The following is a 13,151-nucleotide window of genomic DNA, read 5'->3' on the forward strand; positions in this document are numbered from 1 at the left end:
AGTCTCACAAAAGGGCTATATGATCTCATTCTTTGTAAACCACAGGATTTCTGGTGAAAGAGACTTGGGCCCAGGGCACAGCTGACCTAAACTCAATTTTTAGAATACTCTCCATCTTGTGGGATTGCTTTCACAGTTCACTTCATTTATTTCTCCCCTTCTCTTTTATCAGTTGAAAGCTTCTCACATCAAAATTTATAATTCAGTTAACAACAACAACAACAACAAAAAACCAAGAAAAAGAAATTCCCTAATGAAATTTACAATTATCCAGGAGAAAGGAAATATTCCATGAGGTAGAGTATGTCATTAACTGGTAGATTAAATCCACAGAGGAGTTTAGCAGAGAAAGAGTGTCTCCCTTCCATTTTCCTGGTGGGCTTCATCCCCAAGGTCTAACCTATCCTCCCAGGGTACTGTTCCCACCTTTGTCTCTTGAGCACCATCAGTCATGCAAATCTCATGTCTGAACCTACTATCTTAATGATTTTGCAGTTTTCTGAACCATATTGGTAATAAGTTGCATCATACAGGGGAGACATAATTGCACTGGGGACTATTAGGAAAAACCATAAAACCTGTCTCCAATAGGCTCCTCCAAACCAAGACCACCAAGAGTTGTTAAAAAGGGAGATCCAAGTTTGAATCAGAACATGTGCTAATTTTTGGATGTCTTTGGTTATATCATTTACCAAAGCAATAATTAGTATTTTTTCTGGAAACATAGTCTTTTCTCATGGAAATATTACCTATGAAATCACCCAGTTTCCTCCCTTCATTCTAATCATCTTGGATAATATAGATTGGGAACAGGAGGACCCTACCAAGTGCTATAAGGATAGCCTTCCTTAGACATCTTCTTATTGATTGGAGTTTTATAACCCTTGGGCTCAGGTAGCAGGGTACCTATCATCCCAGCCAGTTATTTCCCCCATAATTAGAGGAGGTAATCTTTCACAATAAAGATGCCTACCACAAAAGTCAGTAACAACAGGAATGTTAAAATAAATAGATATATGCATCTAGCAACAGATAGATGACTAGATCAAATATTCACCTATTTTAGGATATAATGACCACATATTTTATTTTATTTTTTCAGATTACTTGAATTGTGCTCATGGCTTCTACTGACCATTTGTTCTGATTATAAAAACTTGCCATAAGAGGAAAAAAGGCAGGGATCTGATTTAAATAGCATCAAAACTGGTCCTTCAGGCTTTGGCTTGAGAACACAAACACGATACAAGGCAAAGCATCCTTAACTCAAGTTTTATTTCAGGTAATTGTCACAGTTTTCAATTAATCATGGAGTAACCATTCCACCTCAAACCAGACTCAGGAATAATCAGGTGGGTTTTTATTCAAAAGAATACCATTGGGAAACTGAGTCAGAAGGATCCCGCCTTAGGTGGAGGCTAAAGTTGTCCTCACAACTTTTGCTCAGATACTAACTTCCACCTGTAACAATTCAGGATCACATTCTTCTGAATAGCTTATAGCATATTCCTTTCAGATAGTGTATCACTGGCTTGCTGATGCATCAGACAATCATACCTAAATTTAAAACTCCAAATAATAAAAAAGTCCCAAGAGTCCCAAGAGATTTTATCTCCAATAGCAAATCTCATTAATCACAGCTTCAAGTGAATTTATCTCTCAAGGTATTGACTGTGACCTTACATTGATCACAGTAAGAGATTCATCCTAGAAAGTTCACAGTTTATCTTTCATATCTAAGTAGATAGTTTTAAGTTCAACATTACACAAATCATTTTGTTTTTAAAATGCTCAATACATAAAAAATTCTAAATCACATGTCTATAGCAAAAACATGTTCAAAGGGACAAAGGCAAAAACTATTATTCTCAGAGTCCTTTTAAATAATGGGTACAACTTTAAGATGACTAAATATAACCAATTAAAACTCACAGAGAATATAGAATATCCTAATTTTACATAAAAGAATCTTATCAGAATTAACATTAATAATTTCTTCATCCTAAAAAAATGTTAATTCAACTTCTTCCAATTGAGGAGTCCCTAAAAACTTTTTGGAAGTATCAATGACAGGTATAACACCAATATTGTTAAAATTCCTCTAAGCATGTATTCCTACCTTCCATTAAAACATTCCTAATTACAAAGTGAATTAAATAAATTAATTAAATAAATAAATTGATTATAAATTGTCTTTAACAGTCCTTCACAGGTCCTTTCACACTGGTGTTCTGTCAGTAGACTACAGTCTCAATCATCTGTAATGTATGATAAGATTCTTTCTACTCTTCTTCCAAGACTTAGTAAGTACCCACTCTCCTGCAAACTGCAGACTTCAAAGGTATTGCCTGGGTCAGCAATCCTTGTTTCCTAAGGTCTAAAAAGGGATGAGGATACTGCCAGTATGTAATTCCTTAAAAACGTATCCTTTGTTTCAAAAGAGAGTCTTTCCCTTTCTCCTCCCAAATAAGATAAAACAATTTCATATGAGGCAGAGTCCCAGATCACTTCTGGGAACATTCTAATTCTTTAACAAAGCAATAAGCAAACATTTGGTCCAAGGCAATTTAGTTTCTAACATCAATTTAATAATCCAGTTTCTTAAGAATCTGATTCATTCTTTCCTCTTTCCCAGATGAGGGCAGATGCCCAGGTGTATGGAATTGTCACTCAATTTGTAATCCTTCCCTATTATTTCTTATAAAACCTTAGCAGTAAAATATGTTCCTGTATCAGAATCAATAGTCTCTACCAATTCATACTTAGATATATTTTGTTCCAATGTTATTCCAGTAACTCTCTTAAAGCAACAGAGTTCAGGGAAAAGCTTCCATCCATCTCCTATATCTCAGTTTCCCCACTGGTGTCATTTCATTAAAACCTAACCTAAATATTTTGGAATCACGCTTTATCTTTAGACATGTTACACACCTAATTGTTCTGCCATTACACACATCACCATACGCCAAATTTTCTTGCTTTTACTTCTTTGTTAAAGAGAGAAAGGAAGACACACCTTAAGATTAATATTCTAAATAGATTTGGATCATATTTCACAAAATTTATGACACATCTAGCTGGGCTGACAAAATGTTAAAGCACAACTCATACAATTTTTACAAATTACCCAATGTACAATGTAACAAGCAACATAGTAGTTTAAATATATTTCATCTAATTAGGAGATACAAACATACCTCTTTAGGTAAGTTACCAGAGAACCAAAATTTTTAACTTAAAAGCAAATCAAGTACAGATTTAAACTTCTAGTTTAATAATATTTCAATATCTATGCATACATTTCTAAAATCTTATACCAGAATAAACAAGTTCACAACTTTAGCACTCACTAGTTAATAATAATTATCTGAAATTAAAATTTCAGAATCAGAATTCCAATTTAAACATTCACAGCCCCAAAACGTAAGGTAGCAGAAAACTGCCCTTTTAAGTTTGATCAGAGGATTTTAAGAAACTGGCAGACTCTAGGACCCTGGGGGAAGAGGATAGAAGAAATTTGGACCTAGGTGTCCAACTATAAGTTTGTGGCCCAGTGACTATCTCCCCCTCTATGTCAGAAATGCTAGGTGGGTGAGGGGACATGTCAAATATGGGACACCAGTGCAACCCCAGAAAAATTCAGATCAGCCAGGACATCTCCCTAGCCAAGATAGATTCCACAATCCTGAATTCAGGTACAAACCTGAAAAGAGAGGAAGCAGTTTGTTTTTTGTGTTGTTTTTTTCCCCCTTTGGTGTTTTCCCTCAAAAGGCTTTTAATCAAATAAATTAAGTCTACAAAATACAAAAGACCAACTCAATTTAGCTGATAGTGGCCAAGCATTTTAAAACTCATTCTTAAATACTTCAGAATCTGCTAAAAATGTTTTTAACAGTTCTGTAATTTAACTATTTCTGCAGACTCAAATTGGCAAATTCTGGGTCCATAGAAATATCATTTTTCATTTCATTCATTTTTTAAGAAGTTTATATTCCAATAACATTCAGGGTACTAGTTTACAAACCAAATCTGGTTTGTTCTGAGGTTCTACAACCTCAGAAGGAACCTATTACTAAATTAATTTAGGTAGAATAACCAATTAAGTTTCCAATTTTAACATATATACCGATTTAAAGTTATTTTAAAATTAACCAGTACTATAGTTTGTAAGATTCCTACATGTTCCATTCAAGCAAATTGCCTTTTAGTTGTTTTCCTGATTCCCACAAACCACTTCTTTTCTAAGCCAGGAAAAAGTTAAGCACCCATTCCTGCTCTATATGGGTTTTTATCTTGAGATTCCTCCTGGCAGGATTTTACAAGCCTGAGTTCTGATAACAAAGTTACAAGCGCCTCGATTATAGGAGTTTGTAAAGTGGTAGCACTGTTTTTCCATTTTCCCCAAAGTTCCCAAACTCTAATGCCTTTCATTCTATTCTCTTCTCATTCATACATACTTAAACTTTCCCACTCACCTTTCTATTTACATATATCTCCTTTCTTCTACTTGTATTTACCATCTTCATTGCATTAAATATATTTTCCTTTTCTCTCCTTCTTTTGCAAAGCTGCTGCAGTCAGCCAGACTCAGAGGGAGAGAAAGAGAAAAAGATTCTCTATTTTTACTAATCCTAATCTCTAAAGAGCCCAGAATTAGCTCCCAAATTACTTTATCAAGATCAAAAACCAATACAATCACCTAGCCAGAGTGACTTCAGTTTCATATATTCTATAATCAGATCTTCAATTTCAAATGAATCATTCAAAGCTAAAAACTGCCTCCATGGAATAGATTCCTCACTCCTTAGGTGAAACAGGAGAGATATCTACCCTGCTAGTTCTTATTTCTAAAAATGCAGGCTTCTGATCCCAAAGTTATCTGACATTGCAGTCTATTCGTCTATGTTCCCTTGTTCTCCTACAAATCCCAAACCTAGGGCAATCTCTGATCTAAAGGGAACTAAAAACCACTTCCTTCAGCACACACCAAGTTGGATGTGAGTTATCTATGTCATTATTTCTGGAAAATATATTGCCAAGGTAAGTAAACTGATCCACAGCATCCAAAATTTCTCCATTTGCTGTAAGCAATGATTCCATGTATGGATGGTATGGTGCTGGCTGATGGAGAACAAAGCACAACTACCTGTTTCTTGGTGATCTAATCAACTCTGCTAGGTTCAATTAACGTCTCTATGCAGGTGATAGCCCGATTTATGTATCTACCTAATTTCTCTCCTTAATTCCAACCCCTTATCACTAATTGATAGTTAGACATTTTATAGACACCGAATTAAATATGTCTAAAATACATTTTTTTAAAACTCAAGCCTCTCTTTATATACTCCTATTTTTATCAACATTACAATAATCCTTCTATTTATCAGTCAACTTAGCAACCTCAGAATTATCCTTGATTCTTCCTTTTCCCTCATCCTTCATTGTCCTTCTGTCTCTGGAGTAAATTACTGAATCTCCTCTCTCCATTCACGTACATACTATTTTAGGTCAATACTTCATCATATTTGCCTGGACTATAACAATAACCTCCCACGTGGTTTCTCTGCTGCTTCTATGCCTTCTCTTTCTCCTCCGTTGCTTTCCAGACTGATATTTCTAAAATACAGATATGAATGTCTCTTCTCTAATGAAAATTCTTTACCAGCTCCCTGTTATCTCCATAATAAAATGCAAAATCCTCAGCCTTGCACCTAAAACTCTCTATAATCTGGCTCCCATCTACATTTGACCCCTTCACACATTGTATTCCAATAAATCTTATTTGCCTGCAATTACTAATACATGCCATGTACCTCTTGATTTCATGTCTTTGGCTCCATCGTTAGAATTCATTTCACTCTCACTTCTCCCTTCCTAGAATCTGTAGTTTCTTTCCAGACTTAGTTCAGGTGCTCCCTTCCTTTTTTCATTCTTTCTGGACCTCAATCTCTTTATCTGTGAAGTGAAGGGATGGGACTAAATAATCCTTAAGAGTTGCTTTTAGCTTCTTCCTGGAGACAAGAATTATTTGTCTTTTCTCTTTGCATCTTCACAGTTTCACATAATGTTTGGTATTGTTAGTAGTGTGTATTACTAAATCAAACTGATCATGGCAAAACTTCATATATGTTTATTGTCAAGAATTTTACTTTAAAAAAAAGGGAAGGTGCAGAATGAAAGACAAAAGAGAGACAAAATTAATTCAAATGTAAGAAAAAAAGAATAGTTTTGGTAAAGTGTCAACCCTTAATAGTATTATTTTTAATTACATAGGTGAAACAGAAAAAATGTAATGTTAAAAAGAGTTTTAGCTGATAAGTATGAAGAAGGGAGAGAATTAAAAAGTTTCAGCGTGAAAAGTGATGTTATTATAAAGGTACATAAATGTAGGCTACTGTTATTTTATGCAGTAGAAGAGTTCTTTTTTTTTTGGCTGGTATTATAACATTTATTAAAATAATGCTATGGGTTAATAGAAACAGCAAAGAACCAAAGAATTTAAATGCAAGCTATGTAAAATCCCAACTAAAGCTCAAATGTGTCTAATGTATTCATTTATAGCTAACTAAAAGCCCAAGAAAGACAACACACTCAATATAATAAAGCACTGCAAAATTATTGGCAATTTTCAGTTATCAAAATTGTGGGTTTTGCATTTTATATCCTTTTTTCAATCAGGAAAAAAAATTCTTTTTTAATCTTATATAATATACATATAAAACAATATAGAAAAATATATTATAAACTTGTAACAGCTGTAAATACATTATCTTATATGTTTCTCAAAAACAACAATAGGTTAGTTATGGCATATACATGGCATGAAACTACTAAGATAATAAAGAACAGACAAAATAGTCAGCTGTACAGTAGTGGTCAAGCAATACTCCCATTTACCCACTCTAAAAAAATTACATAATACATAAGACTTTCTGACAGTCTTAAAACTACATATTTTGACAAGAAATAAAGTCAACAAAGAATGATAATATTGAGAACTAAGGCAGTTAGAGATTTCAAAAATCATGCAGCAGAAAATTTCTATAAATACTGAGAGAGTGATAGGAGGAAAAAGGAAAGACATTTAAAAGTAACCAATGTCAGATTCTATTACTATTCTAACCCCTGGTTGTAATCTTGAAACACACAAAGGTAAAAACCAAACTGATAAATCATAAGACTTAGAGCTGAAAGGAATCTTAAAGATTATCTCGCCTAATATGTTCACTTTGCATATGAGTAAACGACAAGTCACAGATGTTAAATAATTTGTCCATGGTTACATAGGTATTAAATGACAGAAATGGAATTTCAACTTAGGTTTTTCCCACTTCATGTTCAGTAATCTATTTATTATACTAGACTTTTGCAGTTCAGACCACCATCAATTTGAAAAGGAATTTATAATAGTCATTATAATTTCATTAAATTTGATTTTTGAACATTTTGAAGGGTGTGTAAGATCAGGTTAGGGTCATGCTAGTTAAGGGTGAACATAGTGGGATTTTTTTTCAATGAGTTTACAGATCGCAAAGAGAAACTTACACACCCTGAAAAACACAGAAGAATGGATTTCATTATGAATAATCAGGAATGGGATGTGCCTGTGCTTGAATATTTGTGGTCTATTATACTGGCACATAATCTTGTAGAAGCCAGAATCAATTTGACTGGGCTGAAAACCACATGAAACATCAACCCCATCTAATCTCTCCTTAATAGAGTCAATAAGCATTTCTTAGGCACTTCAATTGTACACAGTACATATGGGCATGTGTGTGCTAAGGAAAAAATACAGATAGAGACAAGATAAAGTCTCTAATGCCATGAAATTTGCAACTTAATAGGGAAACAACTATAACTAACTATTATACAAGATGGCACATTAGTACATGAATACAAAGTATTACTGACACCCCAAAAAAGAGATTATTTCTATTTAAAAGGAACCAAGAAGGCTTCATGGAACAGATGACACCTGAACTGAATCTTAAAGACTGGTAGGATTTCAAAAGGGAGAAAAGCAAAGAAAGGCAAAGACACAAAAAATGAGAGAGGGCAGGATTTGTGCTGAGAATGGCAAAAAATCTAGTTTGGATGGGACGTCAATTATGTGGGGAAAAAGTAATATGTGATAAAGTTGGAAAAAAGGCTTTTTTTGACCAAGAAAAAGAGTTTGTACTTTACGTGGTCTTCAAAAGGGAGTCACTGAAGGGTTTTGAGCAGAAGTGTGACTTTATCACATAATGAGCAAACAATATAAGGATGGAGATCTCATCAAAATTTATCTTAGATTCTGAAGATCACCTGTCAGAATAAGATACCAGATACTGAGGTCCCTTTTTGACTAACTTGCCATGCATTCCAATTCTCCTGAAGAAAGCACAATGGCCACATTATTTGAACTCTTGCCAAAAAGATTATTTTATGGGGAACTCACACATGGCAAGGTGGTCACAAGGTAGTCAGAAAAAGTGATACAGGGACATTCTGAAGGAAACTCTTAAGAACTTTAGAATTGAGTGTATGACATGGGAGACATTGGCACAGGACTGCCCAGCATGGCGTGCCCTCATTGGAGAAGGGGCTGGATTCTATGAGCAAAGTGGAACTGAATTAGCTCAGAAGAAATGAGAGATGTGCAGATTTAGAGAAGCCATCCCAAATATCCATAGAAACTATCTCTGTGTGTGTACTGTGGCAGGGCATCCCGAGCTCATATGGCTCTGATCAGCCACAGTCGGACACACTATAACATAGTAATGCCATTTTGATCCTCTTCGAGAAGGAAGAATAACAGCCAACCAATGAATTAAGTATAAATGTTAAGGGGAAGAAATTAGAAATAGAAAGAGTAGTTTGATAGTCCATATAAAAGGTAAGTTGGTGGCAGTGAAAATAGAAAGGAATGAACTGTCACCAGAAATATTGAGGAGGTAGAATTTATAAAAATTGATTAGCTATAGGATGGGAGTGCTACAGAAGTTAAAGATAACCCAAGGTTTTTTTTTTTTTGGTTTGTTTGTTTTGTTGATTTTTTTTTTATCATGGATGAAAAGTGAATCTTGGTACCACTGAAGGAAATAGAAAATATCAGAAGGAAGGGCAGGTTTTTGTGTAGAGACAAATTCAGATATAAAGATTAACATGTTGAATTTAAGTGTTAGTGAGACATCCAAGTAAAGATATCATGCAATAATTTTAGGATCATAAAGTTCTTAGGCTTTAATGTTGGAAGGGACTCTAGATATCATATAGCTCTGGAGACAGAGAAGATAGGTTCAAATTATAATCTCTGGGTTATTACCTGTGTGACTTTAGGGGAGTCATTTCATCTTTGAATTTTTGAATCAAATCTTTTTTTTTATTAAAGCCTTTTATTTTCAAAATGAACCAAATCTTAAAGACTGGTAGGATTTCAAAAAGGAGAAAAGCAAGTAAAGGCAAAGGCACAAAAAAGAGAGAGCAAGATTTGTGCTGAGAATGGCAAAAAAAAATCTAATTTGGATGGGACTTCAGTTATGTGGGGAAAAAGTAATGCATGATAAAGTTGGCCTTTGGAATGAGGTCTGAAAAAGAGGATCAGGTTAGATGGCCTTGTCCCTGTGGGCTAATTCAACTTCATCATTTTATAAATACTTAATATTTATATAGTTACACGTTTCCCCCAGTGACTCTGAGAAGTAGAAATGTTTTACACATGAGAAAATTGTTGCAGACAGTTAAAATAAATATACTCAGATCTACAATAGTCAACACTTAGACCCACTTCTTAATTTTAAGAACAAGTGATCTTTCTACTAAACTGTACTGTAGGGGCTGAGACATAAGTAGACAGTAAGATGTATCAAGTGTGAACTATTTTTTCCCAAGAAGTTTGGAAGTGAATAGGAGGAAGTGGTGGGAAAGATAGAATAATGGGAAAGAAGGGTATTTTGATTGGACATACCTGATACTGCATATAAATGCAGAGGGGAAGAAACTATCTTTCATACTAGTTACTATACAAATTGCTCTTATTTGTGATAGATCATTAACCTATTTTACTATAATTGATATTAATCAGTTTGATATGATTCCATGGTGGGGTAGTGATTGTAAATTCTGTATATTAAGCCCCAGAGCTGTCAACTGCAGATTATGAGTTCATTTACTTAATCATAGGAAGCTCCCCAGAGGACTTCCATCCTTGCTTTTGCCTTGTTATAATGTGCAAACTCAGCATAGCAGGGGTGACTCAATGATACTGACAGTCCCCCAGCTATTTTTGTTGCCTTCACCCTTTGTCATCTCCCTTACCTACATGGGGAGAAATGGCCACGAGCATTTGGCCAATAGTGACCCCAATGGCCAACCTGTGGACTGTCTTTCCACTGGCCCATTGGCTTATGTAGCTGGTTTGACATCTGATTATCAATCCAACCCATAAGTCTGCTCATTGGCTTGATAGGACCTCCTGAAAGGTCAATACAGGTCTGTCAAATCTATATTTTCTGTAGCCCTCATGCAGGGTTTAAGGCAAAGTCTATCAACCAATGAGATTCTTTATTTTTTCGTTTGCTTCATCTGGATTGTCTGGGTATCTAGCATTGTAAAACTAAAAGCCTGGAGAAAAGGGACTTGTGAAGTCATGAGGAAAATCTGAGATCTTATTCACTAAAGGGCACCCAGTGACTTTAATGGTTGATGACTCAGAACTCTATCCCATTGATTTTTCTTGCAGATTGGCTAATTTTGGACCCCATACGTTATGTCAACATTTTAAACCTATTCCATTCATGTTTTAAGCTGTGCAACACATTTTATTTAGTAGTTCTAATAATTTTCTTTTTGTTTTACTTCATTGTTCTTTAAAAATTCATTTCAATCAACATTTATTATCTATTTGCCTAACACTATGCTATGTTAGCTGAGATGAATTGAAAATGTAGCAATTAATTAAAGACTCAGAAGTGAGCCTGAAATTGAAAAATCAGATTAGAAAACTCCGGCAAAATATTCATAGCTAGAACCTTAATCATTAATTTGAAATTGGATCTTTTGGGCAGGAAAAGGTTGTTCATATTTGAACTATGAAAAGAGTATTCTCAATAAATTACTGCTGTATAAAATAGGAATAGTAAAATCTCTAAAGATAAAAAAGTTCTTTAAATATTTCAGAAGCATCCTTTTTTGTAGAAACACTTTTGATACATTCATTATAGATTATTCTTATCTATGATAATTAACCTTAAAGCCTTTTCTTTGGTAAACTTTGGGACCCTAGCAGGTATTATATTCTGAATCACTCATGAAGCTTGCAAATGAAGTTCATTTAATTTTGATTAATAACTAACCTCTTTTCTTACAAGCTTTTGATTTTTGAGGTGGAGAAAACCATTTAGTAATAATTACTAGTTGCTTCAAATTCTAAGCCATATAAATGTACTTTAAACAAATCTAATATGTGATAAACTTAGATTTACAAAATACATGAATTGATTATTTGTATTTCAAAAGAAGAGTTTTGAGATCAATTTCAACTTGAGAAGAATGAACAGGAAGGACTCACTTCTTGCACAGAGGCATTCCTGAAACATTTTCCTTCTCCATTTCAACTAAAGACTTCCTGACTTCCTTAAGTCCCAGTTAAAATTCTATTTTTTTTTTTAACAGAAAGTCATTATATTGTAAGCTCCTTGACAGGTACTCTTTTTTTTTTTTTTTGGCTTTTTTTTTTGTATCCTCAATGCTTAGCACAGTGCCTGGCCCATAATAACCACTTAATAAATGTCTGTTGCTTGATTGACATTGTAGAGACAATGATTCATTATATATAGATTGTGCCATGAAATTTTTTCTACTAAGGTAAAAATATCTACAGCCTTGAATAACAGTAATAGGGATTTAATGTTTGCAAAACCTTTTATAAATATAATCTCATTTTATCTTTACAACAACTCCAGGAGAAAAGTGCTATATTATCCCTATTTTACTAATGAGGAACTTGAGAAAGAGATAAAATGACTTGAGTAGAATAACACAGTTGTTCTGAGCCCAGATTTGAATTTAGATCTTCCTAACATAATATCATTGGGATATGCTACCTAGAACTTATGGTTTGTGCTAGAGTAGACATGGAAGAGGAGAATAGCTGTGAAAGGGTATAAATCCGACAGCATATATTTTGGCAATGTTCCTTCTTCATCCCTTAATCCCTTCAATGTTGCAGCAAAAAGTCATCCAAGAAAATAGTTTTAGGAACCATTTGCTTCTGGCTTCTTCTATAGGAACCTATAAGGTCACAATTTAAACTCCATGTTGGAAGGAATGGTGACACAGTGGGTAGAATACTGTTATCACAACACATTAGGTATTTACAAACTGTGTGATCAGGAGCAGATCACATATCTTTCAGGATCTTGGAAATGAGATGATAATAATAATAATTTGTAGTATTTACTTCATTGGATTGTTATGATAAAAGCTTTGTAAATTCTAAAATGTATAATGAATGTGGATTGTTATTATTATTGTTGTTGTTATTTACCTGTATGCCTCCTGAAATATAGAAAACCTTGATTTCTCAGCCTTATTTAGTCATGTACATATTTCTCAAATGCTTGTATCAATCAAGTGTGATTTTTCCAACTGTTCTCATCAGTTAAGTAAAAAAAAGAACTAAATTCAAAATCTTGATTTAGATACTGGTTGTGTGATATTGGGCAAATCATTTAACAATTATGTGTCTCAGTTTTTTCATCTGTAAAATGGGGATAATAGTAGCACCTATCTCCCAGGATTATTATGAGGATAAAATGAGATAATATTTCCAAAGTGCTTTGCATAAATGCTAAAGATTGTTGTTTGCTATTTTCCCACTTGACCGCACTAATTTTGGACTTTTTTTTTTACTTCAACAAACAAATTCACAAGACTTAGGAACTTAATTAATGGAAAAGCTCCTCATCCTGCAAGATTCTATCCAATAGTATTTAGAAACTCTTTTTTCACACATCCTCCCCCTCTGATTGGAGTTTAGAGCCTCAAACTCCTCAACCTTCCTTGTATGGAGAGGATACAGGACAGATATTTCTCTATTTCCCATGGCTGCACTTGTTTACAGATTTTTTTTGATTTCACCATGCCCTCCCACCAAATCTCTCTCCCAC

General features: G+C 34.1%; 1 protein-coding gene across 1 annotated transcript in view; it reads right to left on the reverse strand.

Annotated features, from left to right (window-relative positions):
* Nucleotides 1–10,439, reverse strand: part of TMPRSS11A (transmembrane serine protease 11A) — a 57,255-nt gene extending 46,816 nt beyond the window's left edge. Inside the window, exon 1 of the mRNA XM_051966668.1 lies at nucleotides 10,300–10,439. Coding sequence (XP_051822628.1) covers nucleotides 10,300–10,439 — 140 coding nt within the window. The remainder of the gene's footprint in view (nucleotides 1–10,299) is intronic.
* Between the last annotated feature and the right edge of the window lie 2,712 nt (nucleotides 10,440–13,151).

This window comes from Antechinus flavipes, chromosome 6 (assembly GCF_016432865.1).
Source record: "Antechinus flavipes isolate AdamAnt ecotype Samford, QLD, Australia chromosome 6, AdamAnt_v2, whole genome shotgun sequence".
NCBI lineage: Eukaryota > Metazoa > Chordata > Mammalia > Dasyuromorphia > Dasyuridae > Antechinus > Antechinus flavipes.